Source organism: Cetorhinus maximus, chromosome 4 (assembly GCF_964194155.1).
Source record: "Cetorhinus maximus chromosome 4, sCetMax3.hap1.1, whole genome shotgun sequence".
NCBI classification, from domain to species: Eukaryota; Metazoa; Chordata; class Chondrichthyes; order Lamniformes; family Cetorhinidae; genus Cetorhinus; species Cetorhinus maximus.
Window position 1 is genome coordinate 11,463,590 of NC_135882.1, and position 19,788 is coordinate 11,483,377.

General features: G+C 44.7%; 1 protein-coding gene across 6 annotated transcripts in view; it reads left to right on the forward strand.

The window, feature by feature from the left end:
* Positions 1-19,788, forward strand: part of ofcc1 (orofacial cleft 1 candidate 1) — a 322,374-nt gene that overhangs the window by 218,488 nt on the left and 84,098 nt on the right. For all 6 annotated transcript variants that reach the window (XM_078539931.1, XM_078539933.1, XM_078539934.1 and 3 more), the window contains one exon: positions 17,695-17,901. In XM_078539931.1, the coding sequence (XP_078396057.1) occupies positions 17,695-17,901 (207 nt within the window). The remainder of the gene's footprint in view (positions 1-17,694; positions 17,902-19,788) is intronic.

Here is a 19,788-nt window from a genome sequence, read left to right on the forward strand (position 1 = left end):
TGGGAGATACACACATCTAGAGACTTTAAAGCCGGTTGTTGTGCTGTCTGTGCCCATATATTAAGCAACTGAGGAGCACACTCAGTGTGCCCAGATGGTAATGGGCCTGCCTGAGAGTACATTTTGCCAGTCCTCACTTGAATTGCTGAATGGTAAACCTCAATATAATATGAGGCATTGGATCATTATAGAACAGGAGGAAGTTAATAGACTGTAAGTGCGCCTTCAATTGATTGTAGAAAGACATCAATGCTAACACAGAGCAGTGTATAGCCCAGATTGTCCCCTTTCTCTTGAATAACAGAGGTTGTTTGGCTGTGAAAAGCTTTTGTTAGTGGCATGCTGAGGAAGAAGAGTGAAAAAAGCCAGCTATTAAAAAAGAGTTCTTGCAAGTTACTGACTTGCCTCTGTAAGATATGTGAGAAAAAGAAGAAAGATGTCCAACAATTAAACGAGTAGTTCATTCAGCTGAACACGTTTAATAATGAATTTATAGTTATGCAGTGCCATTTAAGAATTACTCCCATTTTGATTTTCTAAAGACCTGCAAGCTTACATTCAAATTAAACTTGCATTAGAAATGGAACAGCTTTAAAGTATTATAGCATTTATTTTAAGAAACAAAATGAAACACATTAAAGCCAAACCATAGTCTTTTACTTTGCCAAGATTCCCTGGGGCTGATGGTGTTATCCTCTCCAAAAGCTGAATCGGATCCATTTATGATGCATACAGGTTTCTGACAGAGAGCAGTACAAGAAACAAAATATAATTTCCTCAGACTTTTAAATGATTTCATCCGCTTAGTTCAAATGGAAGGGTAAAAATTATGAAGACAGGTATTTTTGCAACGCGTTTCCTAGTACTGTTTGGATTTTAGTAATTTTGGGGATGCTATCATGATTAGGCAATAAGTGCAATCCTGTGGCAATAAATCCTCTTGTAAAAGCTGCTTTGCTTACCGTGTGTTGAGGAGGTGAATGGCCCATTGTCATAAAATGCTTTATTTTAGTTTTAATTTGCTGCTAGCAGACTGCTAAAATATATTAGAATTTAAATACTTCTGGCATTATGACGAAAATGCAATTTTATTTCGCTTCAGTCTTTTCTTTTGCGAGGTTGAGATACGGCATTGTTCATTTGGCCACAGAAGGTCGTGCCTTCTGTTCATAATTGTTTTAACCAATTTTTTTTTTTTTTGCCAGGGATAAGGTCACTTTCTCCAGTCAAACAAGTCATCTTCCTATTAAACTAATTTGCCTACATGCAAATTTTGTCATTTTTACCTCATTAACTATTTATCATGGAATAAAAAAATTTATATTCATGAAGGAGAGGCTAGCAGCTTGATGGAGCTGGAACTAATATTTTGCAACTGTAATGATTTTTGCATCCTTAATTAGGTAGAATAAGGTTGATATGATTAGGTCAAGATGTAGTATTTTTCATTAAAAATACATTTCAGACACTGTATTCATAATATGCCCTTGCAATTAAAATAAAGGAGCAAATGTGATTCATGTTATGTTCCTTGATTAATGCCAGGATGAAAACTGTATCATTTTCATTCGCAGCCAGAGGTAGCAGCCTCCGTGCAATACAGGTGTAGTACTGAATGTTTTGTTTCAGGTGAAGTATACCAATCAATTCAAGTTCATAATGAACACATTAATTATTTAAAAGCAGCCATGCAGATGGATCTAATTAATTGTCTCATGTCATCTCTGTGATTATTGTCCCTGTAAAAATGGGGGAGGGTGGGTGGCGGGGGGGAAACGCAGTTTGTTAAATTCTATAATGCTTGCGCGGATATGCAAACTTGTTTTTCAGGGATATTTGGACAGTGATGGAAAAGCTATGCGGTTATCTATAATTTTTGTAGTAATTCATATGAAGCTTCGCTGACATGTGTTAATAGCACTTGATTGCCCTCAAGATGTTTTTACAACAGAAATGTGTAAGTGCCACATCAAAGTTTGCTCAGCCAAACAGTTTTTTCTTCACATCCAGATAATTTGTGACCACAGGCAAACATCTGAAATCCAAGGTGGTTTGCAACCATTCTTTTCAGCAAATCTGTCATCAGTTAGATGGCACAGATTGGCTCCCTAATGAAGAATAACTACTCGTGGCTCTTGTCATTCTCATACAAGCAAATTCTTCTCTCTGATTCCGAGCTGACATTGTAGTCTTACCTGTCCCATCCTGTGTAATCTGTCTCCTTGCAGAATCTTATCCTTCACATTCTTTCCACAGAGGATTTTCTCTTTAGACACTGAGTCAGGAAGCAAGGAAATGATAATTGGGTTATCCTGCTTTCCTGACATTTTCATCTCACTCAGCTCACTGTTTCAGGTGGATTGTTTGTTTTCATAAGAACGTAAGAATGATTGCCAAGTTGTCCCTTCTGTGGAAACCCTTTTAAATTCAAAATAATGCAATACAACATGTTGGGATTGACTTTATGTGGGCCTCTTAACACAGCTACAAATTAGAAGCGTCTTTATTGTTGGAACTGACCAGGTAGCTTGTTATGTCAGCATATATTGAAATAGAGAATGAACCAGGTTGTTTGGCGCTTTAGGTTATCTTTATAAATGCGAGAAATCCTCAAGCAAATCTCACGTTTAAACAGCTTATTTTCTCTGGTTGTGCTTTTATTTGAAGCTCCAACAAGAGAGAATCTAACCATCGCCCCTTGACATTCGACGGCATTACCATCACTGAATCCCCCACTATCAACATCCTGGGGGATGACCAGAAACTGAACTGGACTAGTCACATAAATACTGTGGCTACAAGAGCAGGTCAGAGGCTAGGAACCTTGCAGCGAGTAACTCATCTCCTGAATCCCCAAAGTCTGTCCACCATCTACAAGGCACAAGTCAGGAGTGTGATGGAATACTCTCTACTTGCCTGGATGAGTGCAGCTCCCACAACACTCAAGAAGCTTGACACCATCTAGGACAAAGCAGCCCGCCTGATTGGCACCACATCCACAAACATTCACTCGCTCCACCAACAACACACAGTAGCAGCTGTGTGTACCATCTACAAGATGCACTGCAGGAATTCACCGAGGCTCCTTTGACAGCACCTTCCAAACCCACGACCTCTACCATCTAGAAGGACAAGGGCAGCAGATACATGGGAACACCACCACCTGGAAGGTCCCCTCCAAACCACTCACCATCCTGACTTGGAAATATATCACTGTTCCTTCACTGTCACTGTGTCAAAATCCTGGAAAGCCCTCCCTAACAGCACTGTGGGTGTACCTACACCACATGGACTGCAGCGGTTCAAGAAGGCAGCTCACCACCACCTTCTCAAGGGCAATTAGTGTTAGGCAATAAATGCTGGCCTAGCCAGCAACACCCACATCCCATAAATGAATTTTAAAAAACTCAATGCGTCAACATTTTGCAGCTTAGTCATCTGTTAATCCAGTCAACAGGGGTAACAAGAGGTACATTGTTTTTTGACCTACTTAGCCTGTTTCCATTTGCTCAGTATCGCAAGGAGCATGGCCGGGTATTCACAAGGCAGATAGCTACATGCCTTTCTGTTGCAAAAGTACCTGCAGTTTTCAGAGCGATTTGGGAGGAACAAGACAAAGACAGATTGGCCAGTGTGATCATGAGGGCTCAGGCCTCACAATGAAATGTAAAGCAGCATGCGCAAAAAAAGAATCCAATGAACCAAACTTTACAAGTAGCTGCAGACATGATTTTTAATAGTTTAGCAGGATACAGCATGACACAAACTTACCCCACTGCAGAATAAATGGTGCTGCCTGTCCTGTTTCTAACTCCAATTGTAAACTGTAAAACATATTTCTGCTTCCTTTCCTTTTTTGGGGGGAATCTTGCCTTTTACCGGTTTCGATTTTGCACTGTGCCCCCGTTACATATCAGAAAATGCAACCCAAGGCTCTATTTCTGGTAGCAGCGCCTAGTGGATCAGTGCACCAGAATGATATTTTCTTCTCTGTGTTCCTCATTTTTCGATCAACAGGCTTCAAGCAAATGCTTATTTTTAACAGGAAATAATGAACCATGAGAACCAGCAGCTGAACAGACTTTCAAATGTGTTAAATTGAAATATACAATATTGGTGCCTAGTGATGCCTGTCTAAATATCTGCTGGTTGTCTCGGAATGGTAGCGTCACTCTCACAATATCAGAGCAGAATCTCCTAAGTGCTGCTGCACTGTGTTCATTTTACCATCCAAGCCATTAGGTATGTTTGACTGTGCCTTATTTTTAACAGAGTGCCTGCCCCCCTTCAAAAGAACGTTTCCCTTTACCAGTCATTGGCTCGCCGCCCTTGTGTGCGCTACCTTTCATTTTAAATTGGGCAGGCGTCCTCGGGTGGAACATTTCCAAAAGCAGCAAACACCCTGCCTATCTACAAAAGTGCAGCAACAGATTTCACCAGGGTGCACTTTTTCACATTAACATTAAATCAGGGCAGAAGCAGACAGGGGAATAGTGGGAGTCCCAACCTTGTTTGCAGAGCGCGTGTTTATTTTTTTCCCCCCCGCAAAGTACATTTGAGGAGGCTGACAGGGCTCAAAATCAGGGGATTAGTTGCAGAATTTAATGTGGGCGAAGTCTGCTGTCCATTATGACGGCCAGACCGTTCTGTTAGAATGACACATAAATAACCTATTATGTCCCCCACCCATGGAAATTCAAATGCACCTGTCAATTTGATAAAGCACTCGCCCAGAGGGAAGCATTGTTTACATTTTCACTCTAGTCTTCTGAAAAGTGAGATCCTAATTATTTTTTCCCTTGGAAATTAATGCCGGGTGTGATTGAAGTGCAAAAAAAAATCTGTGAACGTCATCCATAAATGGCGATAAATGTATTCCAGGTTTTTTTGTGTTTTAATGAGACCTGTAATGTTTACACTGTAGACTCATTACTTTCTTAATGTGCAGCCGCTAGTTCATTGACTACAATGAGAAAGGTTAAAGCAAAGCTGACAAGTGTTGTGCCTTTGTGTGATATAGATGAATAGAGAAAAGCACATGCATAAACTCACACGCATACATATATTAACCATGTTTGCAATATATACATATGTGCACATGGCTGTACAGTGCATTCTCATATGCATCCTTCATATACAGAAAAAAAAACATGTACATAACATATAATATAAGATATAAATAATAAAACGTTTGCACTTTGATTTTTTGGTACAGAGCTTTTGAAATAGTGATATATCAACAATGAAAGAGGATTTCTCTCTGGAAGTATCGGAATCCTTTAAATTCCCCCCTTGTCTTTCAGTCAAATTTGGTTGTCTTTTATAACTTCCTTTTCTCATCCATCACCAATACTGAGAACAGGTCAGGGGAATTTGCACCACATCTAGATGTTAGACTGGGTGCATCTGCCTCAGACATTTTTATTCATCTGGATAGTTCAGGCTCAAGACAAAGTCACACTGAATTCATTATCAGATAACTTATTGGAATGACTGCTCTTCATAGTTACCCTCCAGAGAATGACAATAGCTGTCAGCATTGCACCTCGCGGGTTTGCGTGGTTAGTGAGTAGCACAGTTACAGAATAACTGTTAGAGTTTTTCTAACAGTGGATCTCCCATGGGATTGCTCATGGCAAATTGGATTAAACTCTGTTCCATAATGACAGGAACATTATGCCATACATTTTTTCTGCTGTTGAAATGGAGATGGGCCTGGGCAGGCCTGTTTCTCCAGGCTCCGAGGCCTAATCCCTGAAAATAAAAACAGTCAGAACTCAATGGTTGTTTGGTGAGGCAGGTTTGTGGATTGAAAAGCACTTGAACATTTCTGAATCCAGGTCAGAAAGAAACATCTTGAAAAGGTGTAAACAGATGGGTAGAATAGGTGTGCAGGCCCCAGTTGCATGGGCAGCTGTGGTTGGAGAGTAAACAGTATTGAAGCAGCATGAAAAGATGGGTCTATGAATGTACAACTTTCTTACCTTTCTGAAGTTCTTGAACGTAGGAACAAGAGGAGGCCATTCAGCCCCTCAAACCTGTTCTGCTGCCATTCAATTAGATCATGGCTTATCTGTATCTCAATGCCATTTATCCATGTTAGTTCCACTTCCAGACTACCCTGACAAAAAAAACTATCAATCTCAGTTTTGAAAATTTCAATCAACCCAGGTATCCTCTGCTTTTTTTGGGCAGAGATTCTAGATTTTCACTATTCCTTGTGTTAAAAAAAAGCGCTTCCTGATTCCACACCTAAACGGCCTAATTTTAAGATTAGACTGCTTTGTCCTGGATTCTGCACCAGAAGAGATAGCTCCTCTTTACCTTGTCTGTTGAATTTTTGTTATGGTCTTAAATTTCTTGATTGTCTCACTCAATTCGCTTTCGAAACTCACGGTAATTCAAGCTAAGTTTCAGCATCCTGTGCTCCTAATTGAACCGTTAAACCCTGCTATCATTCTGACAAGCCTGCACTGTGGCCTTTCCAAGCCCTTTACAGTGACTTGACATCAAACACCAAACGCAATGGGCAGCATTTTATGCCTCGTGGGCGGGCGTGCGCCCGACCCGATCGGATGTAAAATAGTGCGCCATGACGTCGGGTGAGCGCCCCGATATTTCGGTCGGCGGGTGCGCGCGAGAGTCGGCGGTGCGCCCGCCGACAATGAAGGGGCCTATTAAGGCCGTTAAAGTTTCAGTTAGCGGGGATTTTTCGCCGCCCGTCCCATCATTACGGTCGGCGGGCGGGCGAATCGGCCAGGCTGCCTTTTGCATTTTTGAGGAAACCTCGTTCAAGGGCGGGATGAGGTTTCCGAGATTAATTAAAAAGCACATTAAAATGTGTGGACTTAATTTTCAACATCCGTATGTTGAGGTGACTCATTCTGAGGCGTGGACGTTGTTTCCCGACTTTACAGTCTGTCTTTGTTGATTTTAAATGCGTCAGCTTCCTGAGGCAGCTCTCTGCCTCCAGGGAGCTTTCCTTCCACGCTCCCCCCTGCACCTACGCTGACTTCAGCGCTCGCCCTCCTCCCCCCCCCCACCCCCACAACCAGGCAGCTCTGAGTGTTTCAGCGCGCCTTTCGTGCTGGCTGGCCATTGATTGGCCAGCCAGTGTCAAATCACAGCCGGGGGGCCAATTGTGGGCCTGTTTCCCGGCCATTCCCGGCCCCACCGACCACGCCTGCGCACTGAGGTCAAAATCCTGCCCAATGTCTGTGTTGATGTAGTTTCACCAAAGTTGTGTGCAACTGAACCGTCGATTCCTCAACTTATGAATAACACATAATTCTGTTCACTTTCTAAATTTCTTTTAAAAATTCCTTCGTGGGATTTGGACAGCGCTGGCCAGGCCAGCATTTATTGCCCATCTCTAATTGCCCTTGAGAAGGTGATGGTGAGCCTATCCACTCGTTTTTAGTGATTTCTACACGTGGGCCCCTAAATCTCCCTGCTCCTCCATAATTATAGTTTCAGCCATAATCTAATGGAATGATGGAACAAGCTCGAGGGGCTGAATGGCCGACTTCTGTTCCTAAGTTCCTACTAATGTTGCTTCAGATGAGTTCAGCACAGATTAGGGGTTGATCTCTGACCTTCCTATTCAGTATTGTTCAGGACTACAGCATGCAATGCATTTACTCAATAGACTATCGTGAAGCTTGATGTTCAGCTTTTCGGAGGTTTAATACACAGTGGCCGATCTAGTGGTTGTCAGGAGACACTAGACTGAGTAATCTGCTGAGCCAGGAAAGTCAAACCACTGACCAGTTGGGTCGGGATGGTTGAAATGGAGGGATTAACTCGAGCGTTGCAAAGGAAAAGGCCCTTTATTCAAAATTTCTTAACCAATAATTGGGAAATTAAAGGGACGATACACATTTTATTGATATGAATAAATTTGGCTGCATGGTACCAATCTCAGTTTGGATTTCAGTGGTCACACTGAATATTAAGTCCAGTACATTTTGTTCATGGTCGATCTACTGTAAGAACAAAATGACGAATTGGTTACAGTCCATTAATGTTACCCTTTTGCTTCATGTTTTACTCTCATTCAGTACCAGGGACATCATTCAATTTCACAAGGACAGAAATAAAACAAAACTTTTGCTTTGAATATCAGATACAATTCCTTACTTGCATTTTCTTAAGTTGTCAGGACGATTTTACGTTAGTTATTTCATATCCATATCGTTCTTTACTTAAGGTATAGATTCCCTTTTGAATTTATAAAACTGTTGTGGCTCATCTTTGCATGAAGCATTGTAGAATGTATCACTTCCACTTACTACTTTAGGTCCCAGTGATCACGATGTATTGCTGCCAGCCATTGACAAAGTAGAAGATGTAATAGTTTCTGATTTTTTTTTAACCATGAATTAGCAAGTCATAACATATTCAGTAAATATTCAGGTGATTTGCTTTTGGTTAGCTCCTTTTCAGCAGTTTTACTAAGTTCATAATTGTGTTTAGATGATGTCGACAATTTGAACGCCCTAATATTTGTGAGTATTTTAATGCTGCTGGTCCTCTATTGTTACCTGCCGCTTGTGTGAGTGGGTCAGTGAGTGAGTGGGTGGGAGTGGGTGAGTGAGTGGGAAAATGAGTGGGTGAGTGAGCTGAGGAGGTGAGTGAGTAAGTGAGTGCGTGATTGAGTGGGAGGGTGAGATGAGGAGGTGGGTGAGTGATTGAGTGGGTGAGTGAGAGTAGTTTAGTGATTGGGTGGGTGAATGAATGAGTGGGTGAGTGAATAAGTGGATGAGTGAATGAATGGGTGAGTGAGTGAGTGGGTGGGTGAGTGGGTGGATGAGTGAGTGGGCGGGTGAGTGAATGAATCAGTGAGTGAGTGGCAGGTGAGTGAATAAGTGGGTGTGAGTAAGTGGGTGAGTGGGTGGGTGAGTGAGTGAATAAATGGGTGTGAGTGGGTGAGTGAGTGGGTTAGTGAGTGGGTGGGTGAGTGGGTGGGTGAGTGGGTGGGTGAGTGAATGGGTGAGCAAATGGGTGTGAGTGATTGGGCGGGTGAGTGGGTGAGTGAGTCAGTGAGTGAGTGGGCGGGTGATTTACTGAGCCAGTGTGAGTGGGCGGGTGAGTGAGCGGTCACTCTCACCTCACCTGACTGAGCAGGTGAGTGAATGAGTGGGTGAGTGAGTGGGTGGGAGAGTAGGTGTGAGAATGAGGGCTGAGTGAGTGCCTGGGTGAGTGGGCGGGTGAGTAAGTGGGTGGGTGAGTGAATGGGTGAGTGGATATGAGTGGATGGGTGAGCGGATGAGTGAATGAATGGGCGAGTGAGTGTGAGTGGGTGAGTGAGCGGGTGGGTGAGTGGGTGGGTGAGTGAATGGGTGTGAGTGATTGGGCTGGTGAGTGGGTGAGTGAGTGAGTCAGTGAGTAAGTGGGCGGGTGAGTTACTGAGCTGGTGTGAGTGGGCGGGTGAGTGAGTGGGTGAGTGGCTGAGTGAATGAGTGGGTGAGTGAGTGGATATGAGTGGGTGGGTGGGTGAATGACTGGGTGGGTGAGTGATTGAGTCAGTTGGGTGAGCGTGTGGATATGGGTGGGTGAGTGAGTGGGTGAGTGAATGATTGGGTGAGCAAGTGGAGGTGAATGGGTGCATGAGTGGGTGGGTGAGTGAGTGAGTGAATGATTGGATAAGTGACTGGGTGAGTAAGTGGGCAGATGGGTGGGTGAGTGGATCAGTAGGTCTTTGAGTGGGTGAATGAGTGGGTAAGTGAGTGAGTGGGTGAGTGAGTGGGCGAGTGGGTGAGTGATTGAGTGGGTGGGTGAGCAGGTGAATGTATGGATGTGTGTGGATGTGAGTGAGTGGGTGAGTGAATGAGTGGGTGAGCGAGTGGGTGAGTGAGTGGATGTGACTGGATGTGTGAGTGGGTGGGTGAGTGGGTGAGTGATTGGGTGGGTGAGTGAGTGAGTGGGTGAGTGAATGAGTCAGCGGGTGAACGAGTGCGTGTGGATGTGAGTGGGTGAGTGAGTGGGTAAGTGAGTGGGTGAGTGAATGAGTCGGCGGGTGAACGAGTGCGTGTGGATGTGAGTGGGTAAGTGAGTGGGTGAGTGAGTGGGTAAGTGAGTGGGTGAGTGAATGAGTGGGTGAGTGAGTGGATGTGAGTGGGTGCATGAGTTGTTGAGTGAGTGGATGAGTGGATAAGTGAGTGACTGTGCGAGTGAGTGATTGGATGAGTGGGTGGGTGAGTGGGTGAATAAGTGAGTGGGCGTGGGAGTGAGTGAGTGGATGAGTGGGTAAGTGAGTGAGTGGGTGGATGTAAGTGGCTGGGTGAGAGTGTGGGTGAATGAATCGGAGGATGAGTGGGTGGGGGAGCGAATGAGTGGGTGGGTGATTGGGTACGTGGGTGAGTGGGTGAGCGAGTGGATATGAGTGGGTGGGTGAGTGAGTGAGTGGATAAGTGAGTGACTGCGTGAGTGAGTGGGTGGGTGAGTGGGTGAGTGAGTGAGTGACTGCGTGAGTGAGTGTGTGGATGAGTGGGTGAGTGAGTGGGTAAGTGACTGGGTGGGTGAGTGGCTGAGTGAGTGGGTGGGTGAGTGGGTGAGTGAGTGGCTGGCTCAGTGAGTGGGTGAGTGAGTGGGTGAGTGGGTGAGTCAGTGAGTGGGTGGATGAGTGGGTGGATGAGTGGGTGGGTGAGTGGGTGGGTGAGTGGGTGAGTGAGTGGCTGGCTCAGTGAGTGGGTGAGTGAGTGAGTGGGTGAGTGGGTGGGTGAGTGAGTGGGGGAGTGAGTGGCTGGCTCAGTGAGTGGGTGAGTGAGTGGGTAAGTGAGTGGGTGAGTGAGTGGGTAAGTGAGTGGGTGGGTGAGTGAGTGGATGAGTGAGTGGGTGAGTGAGTGGGTGAGTGAGTGGGTGGGTGAGTGGGTAAGTGAGTGGGTAAGTGAGTGGGTGGGTGAGTGAGTGGGTAAGTGAGTGGGTGGGTGAGTGGGTAAGTGAGTGGGTAAGTGAGTGGGTGGGTGAGTGGGTAAGTGAGTGGGTAAGTGAGTGGGTGGGTAAGTGAGTGGGTAAGTGAGTGGGTGGGTGAGTGAGTCACGGTGTGAGGTCATGGGTTTGGAATATGCTGTCACAGGAGTCCTGGTGAGTTCCTGCAGTGCACCTTGCAGATAGTATACACAACTGCCACTGTGCAATGGTGGTGGAGGGAGTAAATGTTGAAGGTGGTGCGGGTGCTAATCATGCAGGTTGCTTTGTCCTGGATGGTATTGAGCTCCTTGAGTGAGCTGCACCCATCCAGGCAAGTGGTGGCTACTCCAGCACACTCCTGACTTGTGCCTTGTAGATGGTGTTCAGGCTTTGGGGAGTCAGGAGGTGAGTTACTTACCTCAGATTTCCCAGTCTCTGATTTGTAGCCACAGTATTTATATGGCTGGTCCAATTCAATTTCATAATGTTGCTAGAGGGGTATTCAGTGATGGTAATGCCATTGAATGTCAAGAGGCGATGGTTAGATTTTCTCTTGTAGGAGATGGTCATTGCCTGGCACTTGTGTGGTGCGAATGTTGCTTGCCACTTATCAGCTCAAGCCTGGATATTGTCCAGGCCTTGCTGCATTTGGACATGGACTGCTTCAGTATCTGAGGAGTCACGAACGGTGCTGAACATTGTGCAATCCTCAGCGAACATCCCCACCTCTGACCTTATGATGGAAGGAAGGTCATTGATGAAGCAGCTGAAGATGGTTGGGCCGTGGACACTATCCTGTGGAACTCCTGCAGTGATGTCCTGGGACAGAGTTCGAACAGAGATTAAACAGAATTCTAGGGTAAGTATTCAGGTAAGTAGCACATATCTAACACAAGCTTCTGACACTGAGATCAATGTAAGAGACATTCATGGAGGGTCCCAGGCAATGCAAATCAGCCCAGGCCAATTACAGTGCATGTGCACACATCAGGGCATTCAGGGTTTCGATGCACAGCAGCAACCTAAGTTCAGTGCATCACTCCTCCTGATACCAGAACATCTTGCCCATTAGGTCAAATAGGCAAAAGCTTGGTCAAAGATTTAGGTTTGAAGAAGTGTCTTAAAGGAATAAAGAGATGTAGAGAGGCCGAGAGGTTTAGAGAGGGTATTCCAGAGCTTGGGCCCCAGGCAGCTGATTGCACGGCCACCAATGGTGGAGCAATTAAACTTGTGGATGCACATGAGGTCAGAAATCTAAGTATCATTGAGGCTCTTCAACCAATCAGAGTTAAGAATCTTCACTGAGACATGCGGGGTCTAAATTTGATAGTCCCCTTAAATGGAGGAAGACCAAGAAGACAGAGATGATGAAGATGGACTGTCACTCAATTTCATACTCATGGCCATCAGCTGACACAGCGAACGACTGCAGAATGAAGGCATCATGACTGTTGCCAGGAAACCGGACATTGGCTTGTACGATTCGGTGTCCATGGTCACACAGCAGCTGGACATTGAGGGAGTGGAATCCCTGCCAGTTCCAGTATAGGGCAGAGTTGACATGATGTCTGCAAAGTGATGTGCATGTAGTCAATGGTACCCTGCACTCTGGGGGAACCTCCAGTCTTAGGAAAGCCATATGCTCTCTCTGAATGAAATCTAGTTAACCCTCAATGAAAAGTGAGCCCCAGTGAGCTCCCTCACGCAACAAAGGGCGGCGAGATGTTGCAAATATCTCCAGCTCCAACCTGCAAGGAGCCAAACACACAAAGGTTCATTGCCATGGTCGCCTTCACAGTCACTGTTAATGCCATTCTGGCCCTGCTCTGAGGTCGTGGTTTTGGGGCTCAGTCCTGAGCCCCGGGTGGGGCTAGGCATAGAGGACAGACAGGAGCTAAAAATAGCCCAGCTGGTCAGCATGCCAGTTGGTTCCATCTTGGCATTTTTCTGGAGGTGAGCTGGCGAGTTGTCTGGGTAGCCAACATAGCTCATTCTATACCTATTGAGGCCAATTAACGGATGCTAACTGGAGGCCCCCAGGTCACCACAGGTGGCAAAAGTCAGTTGGGGCACCTGGAGGTGGCATCTGGTGACAGGCCGGGTGGCCACCATTCCATGCAGGCCTAGAGGAGCAAGATCCACTCCAAGTCACTCAGCACCCTGACTTAGAAATATATCCCCATTTCTTCACTGTCGCTGGGTTAAAATCCTGGAACTCCCTCCCTAACAGCACTGTGGGCGCACCTACACCACATGGACTGCAGCGGCTCAAGAAGGCAGCTCACCACCACCTTCTCAAGGGCAACTAGGGATGGGCAATAAATGTTACCCTAGCCAGCGATGCCCACTCCCATGAACAAATGAAAAAAACTCTTACATTTATAATTTAACGGAAAGTCATATAAAGGCTGGGGCATACACATGGGATTAAAGTAAAAACTGAAATATCAGAAACAAACTTTTTTTCACGTTCAGTATGTTCAGACATTTTATTATAACCCTTGAAGTAAATATTTATGGACAAATACAGGATGAATATAAAGATTGACAATTGTTAGGGTGCACTGATTAAATAAGCTTTTATCCTATTGGTTTGCTTAATAATGTAATGAAACATTATGAAAGTAATTTTGAAACAAAATGACAGTAATAATGAAACAACTGAATCTTTGTGGATATTTAACTCACTCCTTCCTAAGCTTTGTGTTGAGTTTGCTTTATTTTGCTTTATTCTTCTGTTAGATAATTTAGTCACCTTGGGCAAAGCCATTATTTTAAGCGTTTAGTTCTGTCGTAACTATGGTTTTATTTAGTGTGTAATGTACCTTTAAGAATAATGCGTGTTAGGCAAGATCACATGATCCGTAGTGTCCAATAGGCGAGTAGCGTGGACTCCCTCTTCAGTTAGTGTAGAGATAGAGTTGGAGTTGAAAGCACACGTGTAGTTGCTGCTGAGTATATTGTAAATAAACTTAATATTTCCACCCAAGAATTGCCTGCAGACCAACTCTATCATTAATAGCACAACTCAGACACCCTACAACAACTTAACACTCTGCAATGCTCAAACACCTCTAATGTTCCAGCAATAAAATTGATGGTCAGAACTAGATTTATAGTATAATATGTTACAAAATTAAAAGACTTTAAAAAAATTAAATTAAAAATTTAGCCTTTTGCCTTTTCTTCCTCCCCCTCCTGCTCTCTTTTATTAACTTACATTTATGGCTTAATTTATTTTGAACTGACTGACTGTATTCTAAGTATTCCACATCTTTATTTCCACTCTGTATTGAGGTGCAAATCATTGTGCGCAGCTTTTCCCCCAGACCCCTGAAACATTTTTTTTGGGAGTTCGGAGCCAGTTCAGACAGATTCGGTGGAAATGAAGCATCAGGCAATGGCCGCAAAATTTGATAAGGCCCAACGCTGTCGCGGGGATTGCCATGTGTGTTTAAGCCGTGTTAAACTTTATCCTGTCTGCTCACTTGCACCATTGTGGCGTGCAGTCAATGTGAAGCGCACTGTTCAGTCACTGCTGTCTGAGCAGGGGGCGCAAAATCATTAGGGGCTAGCACTACTTAAAGCTAGTTTGTGCAGCCAGCCTGCATTTCTTAATGGGGAGATGCATTCTGGTTGCAGCAATTGCTGGAAATGGTTGCAGAAGAGAGTGTGACCAAGAAGAGCACTGACTGATGGAACAACCTGGCAGAGAGCAGGCTACCAATGGTGCTGCGCTGGAGTCCTTGTTCAAGGAGGTGCAGAGAAGGAGAGATGTTACCCACCAGCAAGGGGGTCCAGGAAACACAAGAAATTGGCGCAGGAGTAGACCACATGGCCCATCGAGTGGGCTCCTCCATTCAACACGATCATGGCTGATTGCGGCCTTCAACTCCATTTTGCCTCCAGACAAACTCTTCAATGGCAGTGGGAGCACGTATCTGTGGATTGTAGCCCAGAGGACCTAGACGCAGTGCCGAGTTCAATGATCTCACATGAGGTCAGGAAATGCACCTTCGAACACCTTATCCCACCAACTGCACCATTAGCCTCAGACACTGCTTAGATCACCACACCTACCAACAATGCCTGTCATTCACAACTTGTAACATTGATATGCCTCATACACGTAGCACAGCTGCAAGCTTCACACTCACATCTCCCAGCTTGCACATATTGCCAGCCATTCAACCATAGCTGCCACATCACCCAAGCACACTCAGTGGCACACTTCTCTCTTGCAGGACCACAACGGGAGGCAGCAGGAGCTAACTGGCAGAGGTCAGGGACCAAGGCTGCATGTCCTCCACCCCAATGGAGGATACAGTGCTTACCACCACTGGAGCAGCCATGACTGAGACCAGAGCCAGTAGCAGCACTGACACCATTGGAAGTGGCAATGTCCTCATACCTAACCCTCCTTCTTACAACCCACTTCCCCCCCCATCCCACAATCTCCCCTGATTTACAAGATGCAGATGGTGTAAACATGCACCTCCTGCTTTCGCCACCTACCCTCAAAACAACCCCACCCTTTGTGCCTTTCTCCTTTCAGATATCCGAGAACTGCAAACCTGGTCAGGCAGTGGTGGAAGAGAAGAAGGCAGAAGAGCCGGAACGCAACGATGAAGAAGAGAGGCCATCACTTTCTCTCACACTCAGTTACAAGAGCTCAGTTACTGATACTGAGCGTGCTTAGAGGCGGGACCTGCACGCGGTGCGACTCTGAGCAAGTGTGACCTGCATCCCAGGTGGGGGCAAGGGTAGCGCAGGTGCCAGCTCGCCGGAGAGTGAGGCAGAAGTGTTTCTGATGACCCGGATGCCATTTTAGGCCCAAAATGGTTTGGGCGCGACACAGCCGGACTTCCCCAAGAGTAAAACTGCGCATCTGTGGTGGCTGCTGGCTGGTTGTGCCTGGGTAAGGTCACTTGAAAAATGCAACTGGAACAAAATAAGAAATGTAGAAAGGAGAAGTTATGAACATTTGTTTTTAATGGTCAAAAATGCTGGGAGCCTTCACTTCGAGTTTTTAACACTCTGCAGTCAGTGATCTGAAGAGGTGCTGAATTGGCAAAACTTTTTCAGCTTAGTACTAATCTTTTGCCTGTCCCAACTTGCCGTGCTAACACAGTAAAGCTACTGCACTGGGTGTACACATATATGTATAGTTCTATCATCACAGATCCCTACCTTGCACAGTTTTCATACTATTTTGTCTGTTTTTATTAGCGTGGGGAATCATATAGCACAGAAGGAAGGCATTTGGTGCATCAAGTCTGTACCAGCCCCCTAAAAGGGCCGTCCAATCAGTTACACCCCCCCTGCCTTTTCCCCAAAGCTCTGCAACTTTATAATTTTTAAACAGAGAGCCAATTCCCTTTTGAAAGTTCCCATTGAGTATGCTTCCGCCACCCTTTCAGGTGGTACATTCCAGATCATAACAACTCGCTGAGTTAAAAACAAATGTACATTGTAAAAATAGTGTCGCCTTGCGTCGACTCTGATATTTCTCCGAACTGAATGAAATTTGTATTACCATGGTAATGAATGGTTAACTAAATGTCATTGGGCACACTTAAAGGCAAGTTCTATAAGAGCTAGTCGATCTTGAGTGCAACTTGGCTTGTTTAAGTTCTGCATGTCGCCATTGCAATGCCAAACAGCCACTGCACTAGCTTTATGCTAGGTTTGTACACTGCTGTGACCTTTAAACTGCACAGTCTAATCACCCTGGTACAGCAATGGACAAGTTTTAAAAGCATTCGAAAAATTCCATTGCGAAGTTTATGCTCCAAGCTGCCATGTACATGATCTTTAATTTGCAAACGTGAATGTGAAAACACTAGGAGGATCCATATCAAAGGAGAGTCCATTTTCTGCATGTTACTTATTTATGTGTTTTTGTAGGAGGTGAAATCGATTTCATTGATTTTTACCTTTTATTCACTCCACACTCCTGCTAATCACAGCAGCAGGAGGATGGTGCTCGATGTGGAGGCTATCAGATCTTGTAAACAAAGAGCACTCTCAAAAATCTCAACCTTGTCCTACACAAAAACCAAGTCCTGTACATGTATTATTTTTGAAATGAGAGTCGTGACAAGCAGTCAGTGTTAATCGTTGAAAATGTTTGAAGAATTACAGCACGTTAAAAGAAAACTCACGGGAACAATGAGCAGCCGTGACTGCACCAAACAAACTCTCCAGAACTTGCAATATGCTAACCTGTCATTACTTGTCTTCACTGCCAGTTTTCGTATCTCTTTTGTTACTAAGGATGGTTTTCAGTGGTGTGTCACCGCTCACTAAGAAAATATTTTGTGGTTTCTTCTCAGCTAAGGTGTTGGAACCTAGCCATGTGGTTGACGTAGCCTGTATGGAAAACCTGTGACCACCTCTCAAAGTGACTGAACGAGGCTGCGCTATGTTCAATGCTGGCTTATTTTTTTTTCTGTGCCCCTTTAAAGGTGTCCCAGGAGCTGCATAGCCACTGGACTTGGGTGGTGCTGACATGCTACACTCCAATTTGAAAAGCCATTGTATTCAGTATCCCCCCCCTCGTCCCTGTTTTGCGAAAATACATGGAATGCATGCCAATTATTTTAAGCTGTCTTGACTGACGCGAAATACTAAATGATAATAATTTGATGCACTTATGTGTCACAACCTTTCCACGTTTGCTGTGTGCTGTTCAGATAGGTTGCGTCTTTGAACAATGACTAATCAAATTCATATGGGGGGGGTGGGTTTGTGGGGGGGGGGGGGTCTTCCTTATCTCACTAGGTGGCAGTGTACGACTACATCTGGAATGATGAGCTCACCATGCACCCGTCCTGGAGCTGTGCATCCCAGGAGTGCAATCAAACCTGTGGTTCAGAGGCCGGCTGCGGAGAGATCACCACTCATGTGTCCATCTACATCATACACCTCAGTGGCTTGCAAGAGCTGTACAGGCATTTCCTTCGGCTGCCTGATGGTGCCATTGTTGAGGTATTTAAAAGAAAATATATTTTATAGCCTTGTTTAAGGGTTGTTACAAACTGGAACATTAACCGATTAAGCCTAGAATGTGCTGTGTGCATTTAGATACGGAATGGTTTAACCAGACATGCCTTTATTTATTTCCTCCCTGCATTGGCACAACATGACACAATATAATTTGCATTAAAATAGAATGGTTGTCAAACGACACAAGCCAGTCTCAGCCCTTAAGAGCTCAAAAGAATATCTCCAGCAATCCATATTTGCCACTATTCGTCTTCATTTTTTTTTTAAACTGAGCAGCAACATGGTCGCATTGATTCTCTTTTCCTCCAAATTATCATCAGTTTTGTGTTACACTTTTATTACTGTCGATGAAATGTTGTGACATTGTTGCACGCAGCAGGCTACAGTAAAATCTTTTATCATGCGCAGTAAAATGCTGGTAATTTGTAACTTGGGTTTTACGACCAGGAAAATGTATGAAGTTCATTATCCAATTGCCAAATAAATATTTCCTTAAATTTATTCAGTCACGGAAGAGAGATTTGGGGCATTTTAAGAAAAGTGGCGGCTCTGGCATTTTATAGGTAATAGAAAATATTGATTGCATCTACGATTTTCAGTTTGACGACCTGATTAAAGAAAGAAAGACTTGCGTTTATGTAACACCCTTCACAAACACAGGATGGCCCAAAGAACCTTACAGCCAATTAAGTAATTTTGAAGTGTTGTCGCTGTTGTAATGCAGCACATGCACGGAGTAACCTCCAACAATGTGATAATCATAGAATTATGGAATAGTACAGCCCAGGAGTTGGCCATTTTGGCCTGTCGAGTCCACGTTAGCTCTTTCGAAAAGCAGTCCAGTTCATCTCACTTGGGCTGCTGCGGCTCAGAGGGTGACACTCTCATCTCTGAGTCAGAAGGCTGTGAGTTGATGTGTCACCTCAGCACTAAAATTACATCCTGTGCAGCACTGAGGGTGTGCTGGATGGTCAGTGGTGCTGTCTTTTGGATGAGAGGTTAAACCGAGGCCTCGCCTTCCCTCTCAGGTGGATGTGTAAGATCCCATGGTGCTACAGAGGAGTTATTCCCGACCAATACATATGCCTCAACGTCACAAATACAAATAACCTGCTCATTATCACATTGCTGTTTGTGGGAGCTTGCTGTGCGCAAACGGGTTGCTGCATTTCCTACATTACAACTGTGACTGATTTTGATTGGCTGTAAAGCACTTTGCGATGTCCTGTGGTCATGAAAAGGGCTATATAGATACGAGTCTTTATTTCACTCTGTCCCTATTTTCTTACAACTTTTTTCTCCTTCACCATTTTGTCCAATTTTCTTTCGAAGATCACTGTTGAATCTGTCTCCACCACCTTATCAGGCAGTTTTCCTCATCATGTTGCGTTTGGTTCTTTTGCCAGTCAACTGCAATCTGTGATCTCTGGTTCTCGATCTTTCAGCCATTGCAATCAGCTCCTCTTTATTAACTCTAAGAAATCCTTCATGATTTTAAACACCTCCAACAAATCTTGTCTTAGTCTCCTCTGCTCTAAGCTGAACATCCTTAGCTTCTCCAGTCCATCCAAACTGTAATCTCTCATTCTAGTACATCACTTACATACCTTCACTGAAGCCTTCAAATCCTTCCTAAAGTGAGGTGCCCAGAACTGGACAGAACACTCCAGTTCCGGGTGAACTAGTATTTTATATAGGTTTAGCACAACTTCCTGGCTTTGATGCTGGCTCTGGTGGCACAGTGGTAACTTCACTGGACTAGTAATCCAGAGGCCCAGGCTAATGTTCTGGGGGCATGGGTTCAAATCCCATTAATTAATTCAATAGTCTAGTTTCAGTAATGCTCACCATGACAGCTATTATTGATTG